Source organism: Accipiter gentilis, chromosome 9, assembly GCF_929443795.1.
Source record: "Accipiter gentilis chromosome 9, bAccGen1.1, whole genome shotgun sequence".
NCBI lineage: Eukaryota > Metazoa > Chordata > Aves > Accipitriformes > Accipitridae > Astur > Astur gentilis.
The window spans coordinates 22,669,975-22,697,644 of NC_064888.1; the positions used below are offsets into that span (position 1 = coordinate 22,669,975).

Below are 27,670 nucleotides of genomic sequence, written 5' to 3' on the forward strand. Positions count from 1 at the left end.
TTCCCATCTAATGCAATTCAGTGAGGTCACAGTGTGGCCTTCCACACTGGTGTTTAGATAACCACAGAGATTCTGAAAGTAGTAATCCTTGGAAGCCTACAGCTCTCTGGAGGGTTGCCATCAAGAAGATATCTATCTATCTATCTATCTATCTATCTTATTTTATATATGTGTGTGTGTGTGTGCATGCATGCGTGCATATATATATATATATGTACATATGTATCTCTATGTATATGCTGCCATAGCTGGTCTCATTCTGCCCCCGCTCCACAAACAGTGTGATCTGTTGGTGGAGAACTCAGTGCCTTTCTGATTACCTACCTGTGATTACAGACTGCACACCAAAACCAAAGAACCCACCCTGCCTCAGAAAATAAAGTCGCCTTTGAAGTGAGCCATAGTGAACATGTCAATGGCTTGGGCATATTCCAAGATAACCTGGTTATCTGAGAAGGCACTTCTGGGTGTAGTTGCTGTTGTCTCATTCTGGGCTGCATTTCAGTACTAGCAATTATACCTCATTGTAAAGAGCAGGGCCTGTCACATTCTGAAAACCTTATAAAATTATTAATTGAAGGTAAAAAGTTAGAAACTACTTAAGTCCAGAAGAATTCCTCCACTGATTGGAAGTTTGAAGGAAGGGAAGAAAGGTTTTCCCGCACACCTGCAAACTTCATCATTTCTAGGTGCCACATGAATAGGACCAGTACTGTGGCCCTACTATTTGTGCTACAAAAACACCTAGAAGTCTCAGCTAAGGACCTGGAACTAACATACTAAGCACTATACATATTTAATAATAGAGCACACCTCTCCTTTGGGCAGACAAAGGGTTAGAGAAAAGCAGCACAATTTTAAAGTCTTTTACTCAGGAGGAACTGCAGCACAAGGAGCTTCAAACAAATACAAATTTAGCAATAGAGCAAGGAGTCAAACACTCCACATCCCAAATTCCAACCTCGCATTTTGATTATGGGTTTGCCTTTATTTTACACTGTGATGAACCCACTTCAAAACTATGCTCTTCTGCTGGGCTAAAAGAAATATATATAAAATAAGAGAGCAATAAAAATCCTAAAAGATAGCTGCACTTACTGTCAAAAAGACTGATGCTAAAAGACGTCTCCAACACCACTAGACCATTGCAGCAGTTTCTGTCTGCCTCCGTTCCCCGTTAGAACAACAGGAGCACAGCGATGGTATTCTCTGCTGAGCCCACCCCAACCACCACCAGTCCCTCTGGGGATTAAAGAGACACAGCTAACCACATTTAAGTGTTAGCTAAGTGGTCACATCTCCCACCACTGCCCCGCAGTTGTCCTGTCCCAAGCATAACCACTGATTGAAGCCCACTGCCTTTAATACCCTCCCCTGCCCCTAGCAATCCCCCTCTAATGTGACACTTTTTCCACACCGAGATCACAGTGCTGCGATCTGCAAGGGGCCACTGGGAGTTTTGTTTGAATCAGATTTGTCTCTCCTGGTATTAACACATCACAATGATGAACATGGCATAAGCACACAGGAAAGACAGAATCAGAGGGATGGTTATCACACCCTGTGTTTTAAAAGAACTCATGGCCGAAGAGCTATTTTCTCTCTCTTGCACAGATCCTATTTAAATGTGTATTAAGAATACAAGGGTGCTGCTAGTCAGGGACATGGCAGGCACTTCTCTTGCATGGTACATCTCCAGAGGCAGCGGAAGCCACAGGCTCTGCTCCCGCCTTAGTTTACACCACTGAAACCAAGACCAACCACCCCATACCTGTTCCTTTGGCAGGATCTAGGTATAGACAGTGATCTAGGAAAGAAAACAACAGTGATGGGGACCTTGTGAAAAAAGGCACCAAGTGCCACTGCAAGGCACTCCATACCTAAATGGGCTAATCTTCAGATAGGCAAAGGACATCTACGAAAAGACCCAGGGAATCTGACTCAGTTTGTGCCACCCCTGCCCTGTTCACCTCCCATCCCTTTGACAGGGGCAGCCCCAGCCCTGTCTCATCCACAGTGGCAAAATTCAGTTCTGCCTGGTGTGCTGAGAAGTCCTGAGCGTGGGCTAAAGGCAGGCAGGGAGGTCTTGATTAAACTCAAGTAACACATCCATCATTTTTCTCAAGCCACTGCAGAACAAATATAATTGCTTGGCTCCAGCCATCCACCAGGACGCAACATATTTGTGTTTTTATGCTTTCAGCAAGTGCTGTATTCTAGTACATGTTGACTGATAGCTCTCGCTAAAGCGCACTGCAGCTGTAAGTCTCCAAATCTCATTTGTGGAACAGACATGGTTGTTTCACTGCACGCATGCCAAAGGAGGCCTCCAGCTGAACTAGCACACCCAGGCAGCAGTGTAACGAGACCAACCGGCCGTACTGAGCGTATTAACCTGACACTTGAGATAGCCAGAACTGGCCACCTACAGACAGTCTGGATGTTGTGAAGGGCAGACAGCCCGGCTGACAGGCTGTTTTTGAAAGCTTTTCCTAAATACCAACATGGCAGGATCAAATATCAGTAACTTCTGGTCTTCTCCATTAAATTCTCCCTACCAGACTTGTGCCATTTTGATTTCCAGTACATATTAAAATCAAGTGTCTTTAGCTGGGATAAGATGCACTATTAGAATGAAAAGTAGTTAAAAAAACTGGGGGCGAGCCGAAAAGATATGAGAAAGAGGCATCTGAAATTTTCAGGATGATCAACTCCACCATATAATTTTGGCAACAATTCCATAGGAACCAGCAGTCAGCTGCTGGAAGAACTTTGTTCCATACTTTATATAATGTATATGACTATAATTAAAATTATATCTAGAAACTAGGAGTGAAGCTGAAGTCAGCTTCCCCTCACTCTTCCTAAGGAAATCTAAAGGAGGATTCTGGCAGGAACTTTCTCTAGAGATACCAGAGCTGAAGGCACTAGAGAAAGAAGGCTATCTATCCTTTCAAAATCTCCCCAAGCGTAATTCAACCTGCCAATAGCACAAGATTAATGTTGACTAAACCCAGTAACAACTGCAAAGGTTCTGCAGGGAGAAGAAGAAGAAGAAGAAAAAAAATATAGCCCTTTGCCTTTAAAATCTTCCTCAAAATACCTTGAATGGATGGAGGCAACAAGAGAGAAAAGGAAACTCCTGCAGGTTCCTTCTTCATAGGGTGCCCTCATACCTATATGCAGTAAGAATCCAGCCCGAGGAGAGGGGATTTATCGCAGCACAGGGAGACTATCACAGTTCTTACGAACATGACTGCACCGTGCCCCAGCATGAGATTACTTGCTCTTGTGGGTGGGGAAAAGAGCATACCTTAATCTTCACACTATACAATTTTCCATGTCCTTTCCTTTCCCCAATAGTTCAGTTGAAGGACTTAATTTTTTTAAGCAACTTCTCTTTCCCTACCCCCAGGCTCATGTACCTGAACGGAATACCTCCAAGCAGCAGTTCTTTTCAGTAAGCCTTGGTCATCTGATAGATAGAGGACAGCTAAGCTCTGCAACTGAAAAACCTGGACTGCTTTTTTACGGACAAACGCTCACTGAATCCATCAAAGCTTCAGGCAACAGTGGACGTGTGTATTCATATGCTTTTCTAAATCTGTTCCAAGCTGATGAACAGCCTAAATGGATTTTAAATTTCATAGCAAGCTTAGGCTACCACTTTGCATCTGCACTGGCTGCCATTCAGCCCAAGAATAATTTAATACTTTACAGTGTGCTTCTGCTCAAAAGATAAAACTGTACAGGCCTTCAGAAAAGACACAGCATTTACATTTTTTAAGGAGTGCCCTTTTGATTCCTTTGCTGTGATCTCAGTATTAGCATTTTCAAGGTTTACCCCTTAGAGGGCCATGAAAATAAGACTATAAAGTGCTTCTCCACTACACTAAAATGAGCCCTTCAGAGCAATCAGATGACAGGAACAGCACACAGATGACCTGAAGATATTTCCGTATGTCACATCATCAGTTTCAGGATATATCAGACACTTTAAAGCTAAACAATGTCACTAATTTGAGGATAACTGTTTACAGACCAGCTTTGTTAGTGACCTTGTTTGATCTGCTTGTAAGCACAATTCCTTTATCTAAGAGCAGAGGGCATGAATTACCACCACTGTGAAAATCCCTTTTTTAGCTGCTGCCAGCAACTAGCTGTGTTTTAGGGTCAATTTCATCTATATTTAGAGGATGAAGCTTCTATAAAGCTTAATTATTTCTCTGTGTGGCTTGTATGATGAAGCCACTTACCAGTGAACAGTGACTTCTTGGCAAAAATGCTGGCTTAGGGTAAACAGTTGAGATGTCAATCTGGGCAGTATACACCTGTGCCAATCGGAGGTGTTTCAATTAGCATCACTGTGCTTGAACAGGACAAGTCAAGAGTTGGGCTGTGTCCAAGTCCCATGACTAAATCAATTCAACCTGCCTTCAACACTAATTTTTTTAATTTCAAAACAAACATAGAAAAGATTCGAGAAATTCAAATGTTGTTTCATGTGGAGCAGATTTAAAAGGAGTGTTTGAAATATACACACCAAAAACCCAAAGAAGAGCCTGGAGGAATGCCACATCCCCCAGTGTGCAACAGACTGCACAAAACCTAATGGCACCATATGAAGATCCTCCTACATCTTATTCCCTACTCCTTTTTCTTCTGCTTCTGGCCTCCATCCCCAGTCAAGTATTCAGGTGGTTGTTTTTTCTTGGCCTGGCCACATGTACTAGCATCTCTTCAGCCTCTCTTAGCATCTGCCTCTTGGAGAACTGCCGTTTTGCCCCTTCCTCCCAAGGGACAGCTCCACCTGGCCCCAACACTTGGGGTCTATGTTCAGAGAGGTCCTGGTACCTCTACCAGCTGATCTCATCTTCAGTGGCACCATCTGTCTGCCTCCCTCCTTGCTCATTTTTAGCCCCAGGGCATTGCCTTCCTTGGTCACAACGACTAACACAGCATCCTCTCTTGGCTAGAGGCTGAGTTCTGACTCAATCCTTTCCACTCATATTGCACTGTGCAACTGAGAGCAGTGGAAAGATACACAGTAATAATCACAGCGGGTTCATAATGACACATCAGCACCAGAAACACTTTGAATCAAGTGTCAGCGCCAAGCATTTGTAGCCATTTGCTACATTGCTATGCTGTAAGTTAAATTTGTGTGGAAAAATAATAGCTGAAACAATCATTTGCAGGAAGCATGATCATTATTTCTGTACACACACACAGAGCCCCCAACATATCTGGAATGCAGCATGTAATTGATTATACTCAATTTTGGTTAAATAGCTCCTTTTAAAATGGTGTAGTATCAACAAGCTCTGTGGATTTCATAAAGGGCTATAGAGGCAGCCAAGCATTTCCATACTTTTTCCTTTACATGTATTCAATCTGCCTTATTGGCTAGGTTGTTACATTATTCTGAACAAAAATAAAAGGCACTTTCCTATTAAACCTCAGAACTAATGAAAAATTTTCCACGTACTTAAGCTTCCACGCAGCATCCCACTACTATAACCTTTCCTGTTTTGTCCTACAAATTGCTTGCAACAGCCAACCCACCTGTAGACTGCAAAATAAATTGTTGCAGCTTAGCATTGAACTGCCTGGATGTGCAAGGCAGCATTAGGATGTATGAGGCAAATCAGGGGACTGATTTCACTGATGGGACTTCCACTTCTGGCCCTTATTAGAAGCTATTTCCAGAGTGGAGTAGGTGCATGGAATGGATCAGAGACAGAGGTGACAGAGGAGCAGTAAGAACATCAATACCTCTGGGAAGCTCATGTTTGCAACTGAAAAGTGTCACCCATTGAACTGGCAAAGCTGACTTCAGCTCCCCTGCATGTTGAACATTTCAGTGTTTCAAGATGGATGCAAATATTGATGTCTCACTTGCCAGCACTTCCAGGGAGAACTTTGCCAGAGTGCAAGGTCCTTCCCACTGCACTGCCACACTACCAGTTCTTGATGAGTTAAGAATGAACTGCGAAGCTTCGTATGGGTACCAAACTGCTGCTGCCAAAAGGCTGCTGAATTTCAGACATTCTAGGAAAAGTACACCTAATGATGAAACTACCATCTCTGCTGAGCAATGCCTGAAAATCCAATTAAGGATCCCTAAGAAGAGAAGATTCAGGGTAAGAAGGAACTGGTACAGTCCCATTTTAGAAAAGCACAGGCGAGAACTTATACTCACATGGTGTTTATTTCAAAACCCTTTCTGTGAATGCACATTTTCTGACACCGAATGCGAAACACAATCTCACATCACTCCATAACAACACCTTCAGCTTGGTCAATACCTTGTGCACTGGACAGTTTCCCTGCTCATTATTTAAGACACTCAGTAATCTTGTCTTTCTGCTCCAAAAAGAAAGTTGTCTGTGCCCATATAAAGTGTAAATTAAGTGCAGCCACTGTTTCCTCTGCTGGAGATGGGCATGAATAGCTTCCTATACCCTGAACTACCCAGAATAGAAAGAAGAGACTTGAGCTTGTCACAGCCATAATGACTCGGTCTCTCATTAAAAGTCACTATTACCAGTAACATGAACTGCGGCAATGAAGGGTTGAGCCTTATGCACCCCATGAAAAACACTGGTCAACGACCACAGCCTTGCTTGCATGAAGGCTTGAAGCAATTTACTTGTGTAAGCAAAAAGGTGTCAGGCTTCCAGCTAATTATTTGTAATGCAGAAGTAGGAGTAAGGTATGTATTGTAATAAGTTATCTTGGACAGAACATACCTTTTTCCTAATGGCATAACAAAGCAATTGTACAACCATCGGCTATACTGAAGTGTGAGAAGAAAGGGTAGAGCATCACGCTTCCCTTACAAGATCATGGCCTGTAATAGCAAAATTTTTGTTGTAATTTAAAATTTTTATCTTAAAATACTTACATAGTCATGCCCTGATACCAATGCATTTCATGGTACTAACAATAATTCAGTGTTGAAGTGACAATAAAATAATTAACCATATATCCAATACATATTACAGGATGCATGGCTATACAAGTCTTACAGAGAACATCACTCAGATAGCTTATGGTATAAAAGAACATAACTGAGCGATGTTTTTTGGAGCGATTTTCCCCCCAGGATAAGATCTCAGGCATCTGTTATCTATCTTGCTCCTACCAAGCTAAGGAGGCTGACTGTGTGAAAGAGGAAACCTACTGTAGCTTCCATTTCATTTGACCTGTAAAGAGAGTCTGAAAACACCAGAGACTTCTAATGTTTCAGAAGTGACTATCAATGACAGACAGGCACAAGAAGCATTTTCTACTGGTCACATTGTCATGTATATCACTCCAGTTTTTAAATTAAAGAAATCCCAGCATCCCCAAGTTTATCAAAGAATGAGTTATATCGAGGAACATACCTTTGAGATGTTACTAGAGCGGCTCACAGAATGCCCCAAAGCCTTCTCATTCTGAAAGAGGAAGAACAGGATCACTGCAGCAACAAATCACAGTTATGAGAATATTTTAAAGCTGGTATTAGAAACCAAATTCCACAGAGAAAGTCTTACAGCTGTGGCTTTTAAAGATGTTGCTTCTATTGACATCAGCCTGATTTATGATAATCACTAAATTGCTTTGTCTGCTTAAAAAGATATTACCTTGCTGAAAATCACATAGGCAAGACAAGTGCAAACTGAGAAATACTAGAACAATGAATTCTTCTCCCTATGAATACTGGAAAGCCCTTTTCTCGGATGGCATCTGTTTTGGAAAGGATATTTCTCAGCCCTGCTTCGTCTACATCTAAAGACAAATGTCCAAGCACTAAGACTGAAAGCTCTTGCTTAAAGAAAAACAAAAGTATCACAGTGATGTCTGGAAACAATTGTGGATAACCACATGCATGTCATTTCAGGAGACAAAGCAGAATTACTGAGGAACTTTGTATTTACCACAAAACTCATAATTAAACTGGAAATATTATACAAGATGGAAATGCAGAAGCTGCAATTCTCAAAACTGTAATCAGTGAACACTGTATCTGTTACTCACTTTTCAGTGTGCAGACCCTGACTGATAAGGATGACAATCTTATCTCCTACCAAAATAAACTGTAGGCTTCACCAAGATATTTTGACCTCTAAGGCTTCTAGGTTTCTGAACATCAGTTTACCATAGGTGTAACGGGGCATGATTGCCCCACTGGGAGGAGCCTAGAAATTGCTCTGCAAAGACTTTTCTGAATAAAATCCAACAAGAAACACTTTCTTCTAAACAAGTATTGCAAATAGGGCAAGTCATAACATTTGGTTACAGTTTACCGTAAGTGTAACTGGACAGAATTGCTTCACTGGGAAGAGCCTAGAAATTGCTCTGCAAAAACTTTTCTGAATAAAATCCAACAAGAAACAATTTTTTCTAAGCAAATATTACAAACAGGGCAAGTCATAACATGTTCCTCTAACTCTGTGAAGCTAGGATGTAAATTGGTTTGAGATTTAAACCCTCTGAAAAAAAGGGTAAATTTACTACTTTCTCCTATGGGCTTTATGCTGGGTAAGAGTTTCTAGAAGTGCATCTTTTCATCTGGGATTTTAGGAATCAAACTCTTTCACCTTTATTCCTGAAGAGAATGTAACCTAACAGAGACACTTTGACAGCGCCCTCTTCCAGTTCTCATTGGCACTGACAGATCAGACAGAGCTTGACATCAGAAGTCCTTCATATATAACAAGTGGCGACATAAAAAAAAAAAGCCCAAAGCAGTCCACTGCTGTTACTCCTACATCAGCTTGGATATAGCACACTCACTGGTTTCAGACCTCCTGTCTATGGCTTGTTACAATTCAAGCGACCTTCAATGACTAAAGCCCATGTCAAGTCAGCCCGGCTGGCTGGGCACCGAGATGCTACACCCACACTTTGAGACCCCTGAGCTCCCCAACACTTCTTCCAACAGCACATCCCCAGAGCAACTTCAAAGCTTTGTGTTGAGAAAAGAGAAGGCAAGGCAAAAAATTCAGCATGTGCTTACAAAAGCAGGCTGACCCTTCCTTACAACACTGGTTGCCTCTCAACAGAGTCCTGGGTATCACCTCAGTTGACAGATATAAATTGCACTTCCTCCCTTAAAAACGTGAGGAAGCAAATGCAGTGTTCTCAAATCCTCTGTATGTAGGAGTTTGAGTACCCAGAAGACAGTAAAATAGTGTTTCAGAGAAACAGAGGAGAAGCGACCAGGGAACCCCCTGCCAGTTTTGACTGATGGCCAAACTAAAAATCAACAAGGATCCGTTTAAGGTCTGGAATAGTTGTGGCCTAAATTACCACTGACTTGAATGCCAGATATGCAATGTGCAAGTTGAGTTTGATTTTTGAGATGACTATGAGCTTTTGTTACATAAATAACAGCATTCCCAGAACAAAAACAAACAGGTCAAGACCTCCAAAAATATGGACATGATGCTTATGTGAAGACTAACATTGGACGGGACTTCTGCCAGAACCAGTATGGCTAAGAATTGACTCCAACCATATGGGAAGGACCTAGCTGATTTCATCAAAGGCAGTGTAACTATAGCAACAGAAAAAAAAAAGTTCATTGAAGCTGTAGAAGGCGGGAGGAAATAAAAAGGGGGCAGGAACATGTTCTCAAGCTATGACGAAAAGAGAGCAACACAAGCTGGCAAGCACAAAGAGTTGCCATTGCATATGTGTGAGGTGCGGGGGGAAGCAGGCTGTGCTTGGCCTTCTAGGGATGTGTGGGAGGTAAACAAAGCAAGGCTATATGGGACAAGGGAAAATGATAGTGACGAGCGGGACCCGTGGCCAAGAAGTCTGCCTAAAGCAATACATACAGCTCCACACAGGTGACAGTCTCAAACCCAGCCCTAGGTGTCAAAGACTTCTGGGTGAAATTCCTAAAGACAAAATTAAACAGAGCAGAGGTTTCTTCACGTTAACTCAATACTCCCCAAATACTGCTGTCTAGCTGAAGAAGATGCCTGCAAGAGAGCATGACTTAACTTACACAGGCACCTGTATTGAAAAGGATGTGCTAATATCTAATAAGCACAAACAGGCTGGAGGACAAGACCTGTATTTGCACAACATGATAAATGATGCAGAGCAAACACACTCTTAGCCATGCCACAGAAACTAGTCTTTCTGCCTCTGCTCCCAGAACTGATTTTATCTGATGGATGCCAGGAGCCTCTAAGAGACAGATGCTCATGTTATCTTTATTGATCTACTGTTGGAAACATACCTATCAGAGCTTTCAGTCAGCAGATGACTGCGAACAGTTCGTTTTGTTACTGAAAGAATGATCATTTTTAAACAAAAAAGCGGTCTTGAAAAATATTCCTGTAAGGGTTACAGAGGGCATACAAACATATATTTAAGTATAGGTGATATTTCTAAAGGACTCCTAGCCACCTAAGTGCTTTCTCACATGTCAGTTTCTTTACCACACAAAGCTGGTTCCTCCATAAAGCCAACAGGAAATTCACTACAGCCTTAGCCTGGGTTGGCCAAAATCTGTACTGGCAGAGCTACTTACACTGACAAGGAGGAGAAGCAACTCAGCCATATTTTCAAGGAGTGACAACTGACCCAACAGCCACTACTAGATCCAACACAGACTTGCAAATAATACACACAGTCTGGCTGTCCCATCAACTACCAAGCAGCCCCATCACCCAGATAAAATTGCTTCAGCCCTTGGATGCCAACTGACCCTGTCTTAGCCTGTCTTCTAATCAGGCATATTTTTTTGAAAGAGTTGCTCCAAGTATCACAGTTTATATACAAGCTGACTTTAAAATGTGTTGGGCTGAAAACAGATGAACAACTGAGTTTCCCTGTGCAACAGTAATTTCCAGTTTACTATGACCACTCAAGTAGCACCCCTACCGAAGGAACGTACAGTGCTTCCTTGTGTGACAAATGAATTTAATCTCAAACAGGATTCCAATCAAAGTTCACAATTTATTAAATGAACATAGGCAAGCAAACAGCGCTGGGTGCACCGGGAGCTTCTGCGCTACCAAGACGCGCACTGTGAAAAACAAAACAGCTTCTTTTATAATCTAACATTAGTTACATATTCATACTAGGCGTGTCCTTCCAAAAAACTCTCCACCTCCTGGTTGGGTGTGTGGGTGCAGTAGTTCTCCTAGAAACTTATCTCTGACCAGGCTCCCCACTGCTCGGGCCAGACAGCAGACATCCTGTGCAACAGCCAACAGCCTGCACAGCACCAGCCGTGATCACCAGAACCCAAACAAGTTCACAACAGACACCTCCCTCTCAACAAATGCATACAACAAATGGCCCACCAAGACCCTAAGTACTGCAATCTCTGAGGCTAAATATCCTCAGTTCTCCCCTAGGATCTCTTGTTTAACACTGTGCAGTTAACAACAAAACCAGTTTTCTCCTCCCGGCCTGCGGTTATACGAGGACCAACAAAATGGTTAAAGACAGTGAGGGTCACATTTTATTATGTGGCCCTAGCATTGTTTATATTGACACGAATCAGATAACACATTTCACACTTGCCAGCTTCTGCAAACGACCAAAATTTTTTCTCTTTTTAAATCATTAAACGGCAACAGAAACACTTCTGAGTAATACAGTTCTTGAAGTCTAGCTGTGCTGTTTAATTCTCTTTTACAAATAAAATTATAAACATCTATCGTTCAAGAAAAAGCACTGTGGAAGCCATTAAATAGAGCCAGTGCTTGCTGGTGTTTCCCACGCTGTGATGATACATTAAGGATGCCTGAAGTTTTCCAGTCATTAAGATGGAAAAGAGCTGTAAAGCCATGGAAGGAGCTCCTGGAATAGGTAGATTTTAATGGCAGGCACAACTACTAAGTGGGGAACAGAAAGGTTAAATAGATAAAAATTATTTTAAAGGCAAACAAACAAAAGCTCACATTTCACACTATATCTATCACCAGTACATTCATCCTGGGATCTTTTACCAATTATTCACAAATTAATACTGACATGGGAGTGGCAAGGATAAGCTTCTATTATGGTACTATCACTACCCAACAAATAAAGGTCTTCAGAGGCTTTTTCTAGTATGTTCCCATTGCACAGTAAAACATATTCTAGTCTAGTAATTACAACTCCAAACAAGCTCTCCTTCCTTCTTACAAAAGCATTAGTCTTTGCACTTCAGTGAAAGGTCAAGACCAATGCAACATCTGCCAGCATGGACGATACAATTATCACCAGTTAAAGCAAGTGTCACTCTACTTTAGCAGATCAGTCTTTCTGTATGGGATAATGGGAATCCTGCCTTTCAAATCATCCTAGTCAACTAGAACCACCTGGCAGGCACTTAAAAAAAAAATATCTAGATAGGAAAAAATCACAAGTGCAACTTGTAACTTCTCATGAGCCACTCGCTGCCAGCTGCTGCTCTGAGGTCCCCATCAAGAGACTGGCTCTAGGGAAACAGAGAGGAAGGCAGAAGCAGGGAAATGATTGAAAAACAGAAAAACTGCTACCCATTCCTACAGTGACATGTTTCTCTAAGCTTTGGGATGTACTTGCTTGCAATTGCCTGAATCCCCTCCCAACTTTCCTTTCTTTTTCTATCTTCCCCTTGAATTTGCTCCCCACTGTGACAGAGCTGTCTCCTTGCTTCAGCAGTTGCTTTAGCTCACATCTGCTTTCCTGCACGGCTCTTCATCTTGCCTTCTCCACCTTGCTAGCTCATTATTTTCCCTTCTGCCACCATTCCTTGGTTACTCTTGCATGACATCTCTCCCTTCTCAGTTCAGAGATCTAGAAGCCAACACTTCCCTGCCATCCTCCCTTTTATCTCAGTCTTCCATATTCAGTATTTCAAGTTACTTTACCCTTGCTTCCCTACCATAACATACCCATTTTCCACTAAGCCCAACAGCTTAACTTACACAGCCAAACCCAGAACACTTGTGAGCCACCTGAGCCTGAAGAAGGGGCTCCGCTCACTGATAACAATTCAGGCAGCCACAGCTGCTCTTGTGGACTTACAATACCAGTCTAACATACTGACCTTTCTCCAAACTCAGCTGTAGACTTAATGGAGCCTCAGCAAGTGGGCATCCTAAAGAAATACAATATGTCCTTGCCAGGATAGAAGGGGGAAAATACCTTGGTAAAATGGTTTGGATTTTGTGTTTCCAACATTCTGGGTTTCAGTCATTAAGGAAGGTAAATAGAAGACAACAGAGGAAGCAGTATCATAGCTTGTTCTGGCTACATCCCTGACTACACACATTCAGTCCTAAGTATGGCTAATACTAAACCAGTCTTTATCGCTGCTCGTAGACCTGCAGAAGAAACTGCAAGCCAGATCCCAGTGGTTAAGCAAGGCGATTTTTATTCTCTTTTCCTCTGGGAAAGGAGGACAGAGGACACCACAGAAAGGTCCTCCTTCGTCCTCAAGCCACCAATGGCTATGTATGAACCTAGCACATGCCTGCTTCCTGAAGTCTTAACTCTCTTAACACACCAGTGACCTGATAGGGAACTATATTCCCTATTTGGCAATACAACTTTTATGTTGCATTATCTTACATGAACAAATGGGTTAAGAGCCTAATCTAATGATAAGAGTTCTCCAGCTAAAATCTCAGTAATGAAGAGCAGAACCAGTTGTTTTGATGATGTTGTTACTGCAATGCCCCAGAGGCATATCCCTCCCTACAAGGTAAGTATTAATGCCTCAGCCCAATAGAGACACAGTTAAACAAACCAAAGCAGACTGGCTAGGGCACTGCCTACTTGTGATTTTCTACCTGGAATCTGAAAGCTGTTTTGATGTTACTTTGTGCACTACAACTGCATTTTACAATGATAGTTTAAGCACAAGATCAGTATCTAGTAAAATCACTTACTGTTATCAAAGAGTGACACAGGCACCATTTCAACAAAGTCTTCTGCACTACAACTGCATTTTACAATGATAGTTTAAGCACAAGATCAGTATCTAGTAAAATCACTTGCTGTTATCAACGAGTGACACAGGCACCATTTCAACAAAGCCTCCTGCATAAATGGTTGCTTTCCTTAATAAAAAACTTTGCAGAAAAGAATAAGTAAGTAATAATTGCTCCCATTAATAAAGCAATTCTCATTCTTGGATCTTATGAGAATTACAGAATGGGACACAGAATGGCATTGCTTGAAACGGTGAGGTGCTGAAGTACTGAGTAGCTGAATGACCCTCACATGGCAAAGCAGCAACTCAGGAATGAAACTCAGTTCTTCCATCAAGTCCCATGACCACAGCATGAATGCACAATTGTTCTACAAACACCCAGTGGTACACACCCAGGTATTGTTTCAGGTTTCATAACTGTGTCAGATTTCCTAACAACCTCTTCCCAGATTTTCTGCAAATCTTGCACTGCAACTCCATATCTGTGTCCTCGTTTTGGCTGGGATAGAGGTAATTTTCTTTCTAGTAGCTGGTATAGTGTTATGTCTTGGATTCAGTATGAGAAGAATGTTGATAACACACTGATGTTTTCAGTTGTTGCTAAGTAGTGTTTAGACTAAGTCAAGGATTTTTCAGCTTCTCACGCCCAGCCAGCAAGAAGGCTGGAGGGGCACAAGATGTTGGGAGGGGACACAGACAGGACAGCTGACCCAAATTGGCCAAAAGGGTATTCCATACCATGTGACATAATGCCCGGTATATAAACTGGGGGGAGTTGGCCTGGGGGGATTGCTGCTCGGGAACTAACAGGGCATCAGTCAGTGAGTGGTGAGCAATTGCATTGTGCATCACTTGTTTTGTATATTCGAATCCTTTTATTATTATTGTCATTTCATTATTGTTATTTTTATCATTATTAGTTTTTTTCCTTTCTGTTCCATTAAACTGTTCTTATCTCAACCACAAGTTTTACCTTTTTCCTTCTGATTCTCTCTCCCATCCCACTGGGTGGGGGGGAGTGAGTGAGTAGCTGTGTGGTGCTTAGTTGCTGGCTGGGGTTAAATCACAACCACCTGAACAGAGGAAAGTACAAAGAACATAAACTTTTAGTCTGGGGAGAGGCATTGTGGTTGTTGTTGACAATATTGGCATGTGCACTTAATTGTCTAAAGTGGATAGAAGGAGAAGAAAGAAATGGGAGAAGGCTTTGTGAAGTATTTTCTTCACCTGTCAAAAAAATGGATTGTTAAATTACAAAAGCTTTGTGAGCACTAGATCTTGTGGCTGACAGAACCCAACATTTAATTACTTCAGTAGGAAATGGTATTTTGCATATCAACTGAATATTGCCTTTATTTCTTTGGCAGTCACCAGGTCATCATGGAAGAGCAATAAATTTACTAACCGTTTATAAAGCCAATACTTGGCAAAGTTCTTAAACCTTCCTCATTTCCAATTTTTATCCATAAAATACGATGAAATATCATCAAGGTTCATCAATGATTTTTGCATGCAGCTAGAAGAGTAATGAAAAGAAGAATAATGGCAGCTACACCTAGCACCTCTGCTCTTGTGCAGTATTTACCCCTGGACATTGGAAACTGAGGAGGGTGATGGAAATCACACCACCTATTTACTTTTTTTGCTTTCCTAGAGACCCAGTACAAATACTGAAAAAGGAATCCAAACAATCTGCCCTGTCCATCTAGTTCAGTATCTTCTGTTCTTGGATGATCCCACTTGATTCTTTGGGACCAGCAATTCATGAATCAGTGTGGAAACCCAATATAAGATTTCAGATCTTCCATCACAGTGGAAAATCTATAGCAAGTTCACTGTGGATTACTCAGCTCACTAACTTGCTCATTCATGCTCACATCAAGCTACTTCACATAGTGGGAGACAAATTTGGAAAAACAACCTGAAGGCAAAAAACAAGGCTGGAAGTAAAACATAGGAGAACTAACAAGCTTTATTCCAGGTGCTGAACTTACAGCTGTGCCTGAAAACATCAGCAACAGAAACAAAATCATGAGATCATATGGCTTTAACAGAAAAGAAAGACCAACAAAAGGATGGCTTTAATGGCAGAGTTCAAGGAATTCAAAGAACAGGCCCCACTGGGGTTTGGGGAAGGGAGTGAAGGAGGCTAACAGATCACAAACAAGAAATATAAATGAGAAGAAATTCAAAGAACAAGGCAAACACAGCAGAATGCTGAAGTCAAATGAGAATCTCTCGCCTATGTCTGCACCACAGTGTGGTCAGAAGAACAATGCATTTCATCTCCAGTCTGCCTTGTGAATAGCTCTTAGAGCTGGCATGGATGTACCTGATACTATGCAAACCTGACAGGCATGCAGGTCCCTACATATACACAGATGGACCATATCTGGAACAAGTCCTTACTCATTGTGTATTGCTGTGTGCTTAGTCTTGCCAGTTTGGTCTTAGAAGTATGTGGGATACAATGCTTGAATACACTCTTAAGTTCAGCGATACACTAGATAAGGTGAGGAGAGCATTCTCTTCAAAAAGGCCCTTTTCTTCATGGCTTTGTTCTTCAGACTTTTTTCAACATACCATTTTTCTGTTTTTTGCATTGCTTTGCTTTATTTCCAAAGGCTCCATGAAGTGCATCTGATGGATAAGCTGTGTCTCCAGCTGCCATTTCAAAATGGAGATCTGATCTCCGTCTGCCCTCTTTAGTTGTTTGAGTTTGAAAGCCTTCCTCTTGCTGAGCTGAGGCTGTCTCACCTGGAAGAGCAAATTTTAATTTCTGCACAAGACCATCAGTCTGATATATTTCACTAAAATTACAATCATTTGCACACTCACTATATTCACATGCCACGTGCCCAATTTCTAACAAAGAAAGTAGGCTGCAAAGTTTGGTATCCAACATGTTTTATGGATGTTCTTATCTTGCTGTTGCCAGACAACCTGCCTAAAATGGATGCACGCCTTCATGTGATGCAACACATAAAAATGAATCCTTCCCTCAGGGAACAAATTATATGAACTACAAAAGACATGATCCAAAAATATACAGCTTTCTTGATAATGGAAGACGTATGCATTAACCTTACCTGTGTGACAGCGAAAATGCCGTTTCAAACAATTTCATCTATTTAACAGCAGAGAGTTACAAACACTGTGAAGGCCAGCAATTATAAACAGATTAAAAGGAATAACATTCTATCTTTTGTGAAGTAACTGCATTTAATGCAACTGCTGGAATTCTCATGGTACACTACACATGTCAATATGCCAAAGCAATTGACTATTTTAAACATTCACAGATTAAAAAACCCTCTAGGCAACTGGCAATTTGGAATTTCTCAAGCTGCCAAAAGACATAGGAAGCCTGTGGCCTAGATGAACTCTCCAAAGAGCTGGCCTTTCTCGGTGTCTACACAACTTTGCTGGTTGAGACGCTTGCTGCTGGCCCAGGCTGTGTGCTAGCATGAGCTCCTCAGGGTGGCAGGCAGCTATGCGGTTTGCACGTTGTATGTAATTTGGACACAACGCACGTGCCTGGGTCACTGCCTCTGCTCAGCTAAGAAGGTCCACAAAGCCTCTGTGACTTCCAACTCATATTATACCATCGAAGTGTACTGTTAAAACAGTGAATCACAGAATCATCTCTTAGCCAAGGTTACAAAGGCCTCCTGAATCTAAAACCAGATTCAGAACAATACTAGAAAACTGGATACTTCCCAAAGCAAACTTGATACTTCAAGTTGCTCCTATTTTGCTCAAGGATTTTATCTTCTTTTCTCCCTTTCCATCTTAAGATATTAAGATTGCTTATTAACTTATTTCTGACTCCATGGACCATAAGGGCTCCCTCTAGCAATTAGAGAAATCGCTTCCCAAATAATGCTGGGAAAGCACTGGGGATATTTTTGGTAACATTTAACATGATACGCCCAAAAGCACATGACAAAAGAGCTCTCAAAAGAGAACTTGTAGATATCAGACCTGTTTAGTAATACCTACTCCATATGGACTAGCTTGGTTTTCCCTGAAATTTCATGTTCCCATTTTTATCGGTGCAGTCTGAAAAATGTTCTGACCTGCAGCATTTCAAACTCAGTGTTAAACGATCACAGAAATTTAGGCAAATGATGAACTGGGCCCTACAGATCCCATTAAAGCTACTTAGCCAAACACTGATTAGAGTAAAAATCTAACTTGTGATGTTCTAAAGAGCTTTAAGCACATTACATTTCTTACAACAATTGTTTGTAAGGTCAGAGAACTCACAAAGAAAGTACCTAAGAAAACAACAATTCAACCATCCTTACAGAAATAAGCCAAAACTACTTAAGGAAAACACTGCTCTGGGAAGAAAGATGATTCACAACTAAGAGAAAGGTACTCTTCATTTAAAGAGTAGTGCATTTAAACTGCAGAACAAGACTCTTTTAAAGCATAAATTTGCTAATGAAAAATTATATGAAGTGATCATTCAGGGTTCCTGGCTCATTATCCAGGAAATTCAGGTGTCAATTGACTATTTACCCCAAGTCGTTTAAATAACATGCATGTGTGGATGCACACACTTAAACACATTAATTTTTTTAATAAAAAACCTACAGAAAGCACACACAGAGCCAACTACCCTCTTTTCCCCCAAAATACAACCCTTGATACCAGAAACAAAGGCAAAAAACTCTCTAGGCGTAGCAGGCTATTCTAACCAGTAACCCAAGAGCATTTTATAGTGTTTTGCCAGGGAAACACAGTTGATTTCACATGGTGCCTCACCTGACGCTTTGGGATGCAGCCAACCAGCATGTGTCCAGAGAAGGCTACGTAGAAGCAGGCAGAAGACTAGTACTAGAGACATCATCATTCATGAGCACCTACTGGTGCTATCAGCATTCTGTACTGTTTGGTGCTGTGAACATTTAAAGTCTTTATACTATTAAGAGTACCAGCATATGGCAGGAACCCGGTAAGGCAGTGCTTTGAAACACCTGGCTACATCTCCAGCCTGCTATGCCATCGCTAACCTCCCACTCCCACAGCACAGCACAGCCAGGACATATTTTGCAATCGCTATTTCAGGGCTTTCTGCAAAATTCAGACCTGAAGAAGCCAATGTATGACTTGCTTTCACAGGTCTGTCTTTCAGGACCATTCCCTTTGCTCACAGTCCTGTGTGAACAACAGTGACTCAAGATGGCCATTTCTCACTGACAAAGCAATTCTATGATTCGCACAGTGCTAAAAGCTGCAAAAGCCTCTTATCTTAAACACAGAGGATTTAACCACTCTAAATGTACTTCTTTTTTAGCCTAAAAATCTGTAGTCATTAACTTAATTTCCACAGTTGGGGTGCTGCACTTGAAATGTCAACATATTCAGTAACGTTAAAGGAACTGAGGGTGCAGGTTCCCAAGAGTCACAGATAAACAAGTTTCAGCAAACAAGGGGTGTGCATTCTTCAGTCACAAACAGATACTCTGGCACTCTCTAACTCAGACGATGTTTAGGACCTTTTACTCATAAGAGCAAATCCTGCTGACTCTGGTTACCTTCCAACCACACAGCAGGAACAGGGAAAGTACAGCACCATACATCACAGATATCAAGGGAAGAAAAATGAAAATGCAGGCAAAGTAAAGGACAGAAGCAGAATTTTAATGTGCTCCATTAGTCTTTCCTGTATATCACTCATGAAGTGGGTCCCCAATATAGAAGCAGGATAAGAATTCAGCATCCATCTGCAAGTCAGTTAACACCACCTAAATCCATGTCTCACAGCTGATGCTATCCAGTTTCCCGATATTGATCACTGGTATATGTGTACATCATGCTCCCACTTTCTTCGCTACATCTGTCACAATAGCTTATGCCCACAAATGAAAATCGATTAAAGAAATCTTTTTGGTGGAAGACAAATTCTCAGAAGATTTAGATTTTCTACATTTTTGATACTTTTCCTACTCTCAGAGAAGATAAGCACAACTCAGGAGGCCAACAGGATGAAAACAAAATCCTACAGGAGATCTATGTTTGTTTAGGAAGGTCATTTCAACTTCTTTATTTAAAGAAGTTATTGGAGAAAAGAAGATGGTATGGCCATATAGAATGATGGGAAAGTCTTCCACAATGGCACCGAAAGCAAAATGGTAAGCCCCATTCTGTCAGGGACATCTTTTTTAGTTCTATATTCAGCAGCAGTGCTTCTTGACAATAAGACCATATCAGATCTTTTCTCTCTTCAGAATGTAGCAGCACTCTACCAAGCAAATAAAATACCAACATGGAGAAGGAACGGGTGGAAATGAATATTGAAACAGTATAAAAACCAATGGCAGGTCAACAGCTTTTGCATATGGAGACCAGAGGTTAAATCCTGGCTTTATGGAACTCAGGGGGAATTCCACCACTAATGTCAACTGGGTCAGGAGTTCGGCCTCTGTCAGTAAGAGATGCTGCAGAAATGCAAAGAGTTCAGCAACAGACAACCGGGGTGATCAACAATAAGACAAGTCTTTATATGAAGACAGCTGAAGCAACAGAGTATTAAAAGAGAAAGTAAATAATTAAGGCGAAGTGAAGAAAAGACATGTAGCGAAGTAACAATACTTCACAGTTGTGTCCTAGACCTTCAGAAGAACACTGGGAAGCAGGTGACTCAAGCCAGCTACTGCAGGCTAAGACACATACACTTTGATGAATTATTTCCTGGAGGAAGCAATAAACCAGCACTCCATGTGGACACAGTGGTCCCAGCAAAACCAAGAAGAAATGCCTGTGGTCTCAGGAAGACTCAGACTGAGCCACTATCACCATCCTGATCTGAAAAAAAAGTATTTCAGTAACTGCAACTGGTAGTAGGCACACTTTAGCAGATTGGGACCTAAAGTAGTTTTAAAAATACCGATTTGCCTTAAAGCATGAGAAGCAGAGAAGAAGAAATTGCAGTAGGAGTCAGCTAGAAAAAAATGCGTTTGCCTCTGCACATGAAAATCTACATTTACGAACCCCTGTGCAGGAAGGGACCGATGTGCGGTACCAACACTGAGCAACACCAAAGCCAAAGGAGCTGTGTTGGCTAAATAAAGCAGGGATGAGCCCAGTGACCCAGCACAGTAGGAGAGTCAACCCAAAGGCCAACAAACAGTAAAAGCAAAAAAAAAAAAAAAAAAAAAAAAAAAAAAAAATGTTTTTTGAGCAGGTGGTGTAAATACAGAGTATGGTGCTCAGAGCACACCTAACTACCACTCCTTGTCAGGGCAGCTGGAGCTTAAAAGGGACACTCTGTGTAGGCAGCCTCGTTTCCCATCACTGTAATCCTAAAATCATCAGATTACAGCAGAAGACTGACTGAGGCAATCAGATGGGTGACTAACAAAACCTACCTGCTGAAAAGAAGAAGCTTTCCAGAAGAGCACTGCTCTTCACCCAGTTGGGAAACTTCAGCGCAGTCACCATCTAATAAGGAGAGTTGAGGTTTTTGTGTGTCTGAATGAGCTGAATGCCAGCAGCTGCTTAAGTAGTAAATTTACTACCCCAGTCCCAGGAACACCTGCATTTTCTGCTAAAATAAAATCTCTGGGCCATTAGCCTATTGGAATAGAAGCTTTTCCACTTAACTGAAGACATTTACTCATTCTCTTTCCACAACTCTCATGCTCCAGTTCTAGTAAAATCCTGCTTGGTTTCAGGGGTTTTTATGGAAACTCACACACATCTGCTCAAAAGTACCGATATTATGCGAGTAGTATTAAACAATTCACTCCACTGGGTTCCTCTGCCTCTCGTATTTATTCCTATGAAACAGAAAATGAACTGCAGCTGTCAGAGTGCTGGCTGACCTACTGGGGACTGTACTGCATTCCTGCACACGTGCTGACATAGCATTTTCTAAAGTTTATTTCCCAAGGGGAAAGGTTTATAAATAAGTCTCATTCACAGTAAATCTCCTGCCCTTCATTCCCTAGAGCTTTGAGCAAGGGCAGTTTTTTGTCACAGGAAATTGCATCAAAGTTTTCAGAAAAAGTGTATTAGCTTATACAATTTGCTTTTGTCAAACTGCCTTTAAAATGACCCCCACCAGAGCTAGATTTTAAAAGATCAGTTTCAATCTTCTCTATGCTCACTGCTCTACACATTCATCATCTGCAGAAATCAGACTGGACATCTATGAAATCTGCAGCTGTTCTAGAAGATAACAGATTTTATTAAAATACTTTTTTTTAAAAGTAACTTTTAAAAAGCCACAACCAACCAATACATGATTAAAGATATTTCTGTATACCTTCTGAAAATACATATAGTCAGATCTCTAGGGAGACTGTTTTCTCTTAGGCTCTCTACTTGTAACTGAACGAGAAGCTGAAGCAATATAAGAGGGGCTTCACCATGGGCTCTAGAACCCAGCAGAGAGGATTCACTTAGGAGGCAGGATCCTCAGTTTGCAAGCTTTTCTGCCTGGGCCATCACACTGACAACATGTTTGCCGATCACATTACAACAAGGTTCTGATCCAGAACCGGAACTTCCCAGTCTACACACTCCCTTCCACCAAATCTGTTTCTGATTCCTCTTAGTTTTGAAAATACAAAAGATAAAATTATCCCTAAATGTAAGCACTATCCCTCCAGTTTGAAATGACCACTGAAGTATTTTCCAGGAGATTAAAGAATAAGTAACTGTTGCTTTGGAAATCCATTTTTCTTAAAGGCCAAACCCCGGGCAAGCAACATCGCCTATCCGGACATTACAAAATGTCAAAATGCTCCCTGAGATTTTAGTTTTAAAGGGGCGTTTCAGAAGGCATCTAGCAAAAAAAAAAAATTTAAAAAAATCAGATAATGTGCAGGCATTCTCTAAAAGATTAAATAGATTATTTGGCCAGATAAGCACTCTGGGGAAAGGCAGGAGTGCAGGGGGAAGGATTAGATGCTGATGAGCTGCATCTTGCAGTGCAGGCAGTGGGACTGATGAAACAATAGCACAGGATAAGGATACAACCTGCAAGAACAACTGGATTGTGCTCTGAAATACAGAGACTTAAAAAGCACAAAGACTCAAAACGGAACATCCTGGTCCACACTCAGACTCCCCCATATTGGAGATTCACAATTCTGGGTTCCAGCACATTTACCAAAGGTGACTGAGACCAATGTGAATTTGCAAGGAACAGCTAAAGGTTAGATATGGTTTACACCATGTCTTTTACATTTTAACCCTTTGCTTCCTTGTCACAATTCCATACATAAGTGCTTTGCTTTGAGGAAGTTACAAATGTCACTGTGTTTTCAGAGGCATCCAGGAGGAAATTCATCGAGGGGATTAAATACTCTGTTAGGTCAGGCAAGACCTGAGGCTGGTGAACAGGGATTTCTGCAACAAAACAAGGATCATGAACAACGGGAACCAACCTAGAGGAAAATGCAGGAAGGACTGACACTTAGAAAGGGTAACCACTTAAAAACTGATCAAAAGGTACAGTTCACCCTATAGTTATAACAGCTACCTATTAATCTTACAAATTAATTTTTAATAATCCTCAAAATAGGGAGATGGGGATATTTAAATATCAGGTCTGGAAAAAGCCCATGGCCCCTTGGACATGCTCCCTATAGGCTCTAAGCTTCCCTTGCAAACTCTTGTTCAACATGCGGAAGGGAAGAAAACATCTCCTCTCTAGTGAAAAGCAGCTGGACGAACCTCTTCCAGTCACTTAAAACTCAAAGGTCTAAAAACTCAAAGTAGCAAAATAGGCAGTCTTACCCTGCAGATACGAACAAAGCAGCACAGCAGAGAGGTAAATTACAAAAGCAAGAGTTCAAAGGGACAAGTGGCCAATTCTCTACAAACATACTTAGAAAAGCCAATACTTTTCTTCTGAAGTTCCTTAATACCATCTGATGCTAGTACCCTGGCAGATAGAACGGATGACTTCAAAAAAAAAGAGTAACGTTGGAAGAACCTCTTTTAATACAAACATGCATTTAGGTAACACCCAAATTGTCACTAAAAATAAGGCTGTACCACAGGGTTGAAACTTTAGCACACAATGAACGTCCTTCTTCTAGTGCACCTTTCCTCCAAAACAGTATTTCCTCTCCAAAAGGAAATACTACAGTTGTTCAGTCCTGAACAGCACTAGGGAGCAGCTCAAGATAAGAGCTGAATAAGACAATATTTAATATAAACTGTAAGAGGGACACGATGAGACCAGTTTGCAATTTACTGCCGCTTGCAAAATACACCCCTGGAGTGTGACATCAGTATCCCAAAGTAGGCAAATATGGCAGTCACTTGGCAGAGAACAAATCTGTGGCACAGGGAAATTATGCTGCCCTGAGTGAACTTCACCCCTACTTGTCCTACTCTTATATGTGGTGTTGCTCAGTGCCACAGCCAGCAGCTGTGTTTTGTTACAGGCACATGGCTGAACAGTGCATGTGGTTTGCACAGGATGAGTTTCACATCCAGTGAAGCTGTGCCAAAGCAAGGAGAACATGATCAAGATCTCTCCCTTCCATTCTTCTCGGTCATGTCTGTCCTGGTTTCAGCTGGAATAGAGATAATTTTCTTTCTAGTAGCTGGTATAGTGTTATGTCTTGGATTCAGTATGAGAAAAATGTTGATAACACACTGATGTTTTCAGTTGTTGCTAAGTAGTATTTAGTCTAAAGTCAAGGATCATTCAGCTTCTCATGCCCAGCCAGCAAGAAGGCTGGTGGGTGGCACAAGATGTTGGGAGGGGACACAGCCAGGGCAGCTGACCCAAACTGGCCAAAGGGATATTCCATACCATGTGACATAATGCCCGGTATATAAACTGGGGGGAGTTGGCCTGGGGGGATTGCTGCTCGGGAACTAACAGGGCATCAGTCAGTGAGTGGTGAGCAATTGCATTGTGCATCACTTGTTTTGTATATTCCAATCCTTTTATTATTATTGTCATTTTATTATTGTTATTTTTATCATTATTAGTTTTTTCCTTTCTGTTCCATTAAACTGTTCTTATCTCAACCACGAGTTTTACCTTTTTTTTTTTCCTGATTCTCTCCCCCATCCCACTGGGTGGGGGGAGTGAGTGGCTGCGTGGTGCTCAGTTACTGGCTGGGGTTAAACCACGACAAAATCTCCAAGCTGGATCTTGTCAGGGCATTGATTTTCACATGGAGTATCAGACTTCGGGATCTGCCTGCACAGCTGCCTCCTGGAGCCCACCACCTGGCAAAGCACTAACTACACCTTAGTACGGTGCTTCCCCCAAGTCAGAAGAACAGTCTCATTCACCCCACCAATCTTCCCCCCTGAAACTTTTCTATTTGTCCCCACCACTTGTAAATGTGATCCCAAATTCTCCTTGTACTTCCCTGGCTGTACAACAGCCTTTAGCTCTCTAAGCATAGTGGCCCATGAGAATGCCCTCATTCCTGTACGTGGAGGCAAGCAAACTGAGGGTAATACAAACAATAAATCAACATTCAAAGATGCCTAATTTTTTTGTTTGTTTGTTTTTTTGTTACAGGTGAGGTACTACAGCATCAGGAATATACAGGCTTTTCAAACAAAGTTGGGATTTGGGATCTTGGGAATTGTTTAGATTTTGGGATTCAAGATTAAGAAACACTACTTTGGACAATAGTTGTGTGAGGACTTCTCACCTAGGTACTTTGATATTTACATTTTTCAAACCTTTGACACATGCAGAAACTCTGCTGCCCGTGCCACGGTCATAACTGAAGCATAGCAGTGGAACTGAAGTAAGAGGATTACATTTCAGGAGGGACATGTTTTGGTGCAAGACTAGAGGCTTAAGGGGATTAAAAGATAGGAGCTGCTTCCCAGAGTGACAGGGTGAAAACCAGCAAAGCCCACATGTAAATATTGCCTATAAGTAAACATTGCTTTGTATCCTTCAGCAGCAGAGAGATACAGTGAGCAGAACAGCAAATGAACGAGTGAACACATCAACTGCGCCTTCAGCCACCTCCAGTCCCCAGCACCATCTTAACTCACATCATACCTGCATTTTCTGTCTACTTGTGCCTTTTATCACCCTTGTTTCTTCTGAGCTGCTGCTCTTCCCACAGGAACCAGCCCTCTTCTCCCGTCTTTCTATTATTATCTATATTGTCTTTCTCTGTATAATTCTCCATCACCAATGGAAAACAATTTGGAAATACTTTTTAATTCAGTGCAAGGAAAGAATGTTGGGATGCTATATAAAGAAGGGTGACTTCCATATCAAGAAACCAGAATGGGTAGGAATATAGCTGTCTTCATAAAATCTAATCCTGGGTAGAAAGGGGAACTCCTGTAAGTTTTAGAAAAAAGGACTTCAATCATTTTTAAATTCAGGAGGATTTTATTTTTCTGCTAGATAACACTCCTCAAAGGTGAAGCATTAGATTTGGCTTCCAGTTCAATATGCCCTTCTAACAAATACTTACAGAAGCGGTGGTTTTACTCCCTGAAAGATATAGAGATAAACTCACTAACAAGAGTTAAAAATGCCGGAGGGCCTAACATGACTGGAACATCCTATCTGGATGTAATTTAGAAATCAGAAAACTGTGCCAAATTCAACTGATGCTTTCAAGAAAGAGAATTCAGGAACAGGGTTGTGTGGTGCTAAGCATTGTGACATGTGGCTAAAGGCTGGAATTGCTTCAGAAAGCTTATAACGCAATACAAGAAAATTAAAAGATGACTACAGCAACCTGACAACAGACACTAAGAGGGATGGATACTGGTGTATTGATTAAAAGCTGCCAGGCATATTTATGTCAAATGCATTAAAATACACACATACACACAAATATATTAAAAAAAAACCCTACAAACTGCATTTTGTTTTCATTTTATAGAAATAAACAGCACTAGACAGGGCTGAATCTCAAGGGCTACAGTAAACTGAGACAAAGAAACCCTCTCAAAAGAGAAGTCCTGCAAGTGTCATCTGAATTTTAATGACAAGGTAGTTGATTCTGTTTGTATCACAGACAGCATCCAAGAAGAAAAGCAAGGTCAGGATGACCTCTGAGCCCAGGCTCCGGAACCGGGAGATGCACTTTCTGTAGTCAGACCTTTATGGCCTTGGATACTAAACTTTCCCAAAGCTCAGTTGAAAAGAATGGGACAGAAAGTCAGAAATCACCTCTGAAAAGCGCTGACAGGTAAAACTGGTTCGTATCTATAAATGGTAAAGAAGAGGACAACTTGCAAAATGTTCGCATTACAATCAATATACTTAAATTCTCTTCCCACTGCTGTTCAGGAGCTCATGTTTCCTCCTTGTTAAATTCACACTTCTTGATATTGCAGATGCTCTGCTTTCATTTCAAATATATCTTTGTTCACCTTTCTTTTTCTTTCAGTGAAAAGCATGTTAACATCTTGCCTGGAGTCAGACATGTGAGAAGGCTTCTACTTGTGCTTCCACAAATCAAAAGCAGCTGCTACATGGCATGGCTGAAGTAAAAACTCTTAAATAAAAAGCAGAAGAGCAAAAAGGGGAAAGGAGGGTAGAGCAAGTAATAAGCAATGTACCCTGCAGTACAACTGAGAAAGCAAAAAACAGAAGAAGCAATCCTCCCCTCCCCCTAATTTTTTGTTTTGTTTGTTTTTTTTTAATGGCAAGATGACTTTTACATTTCTTTGTTGAATATGTGATGAAAAATGTAGGTCTTCTGATGAAAGACAATTTGCAGAAACCATTCATGGTTTGAAGCATCAAGAAAAAGTGCACTGAAGGGCCTGCTTCAC

The 27,670-nt window shown here is 41.3% G+C and overlaps 1 protein-coding gene across 7 annotated transcripts in view; it reads right to left on the bottom strand.

Annotated features, from left to right (window-relative positions):
• The window catches only part of MARCHF8 (membrane associated ring-CH-type finger 8), a 103,263-nt gene that overhangs the window by 18,538 nt on the left and 57,055 nt on the right, over positions 1 to 27,670 (bottom strand). For 6 of the 7 annotated variants that reach the window (XM_049810976.1, XM_049810972.1, XM_049810975.1 and 3 more), the window contains one exon: positions 7,392 to 7,442. The exons of the other annotated variant lie outside the window; for it this stretch is intronic. In XM_049810976.1, the coding sequence (XP_049666933.1) occupies positions 7,392 to 7,442 (51 nt within the window). The remainder of the gene's footprint in view (positions 1 to 7,391; positions 7,443 to 27,670) is intronic. 7 annotated transcript variants of the gene reach the window in all.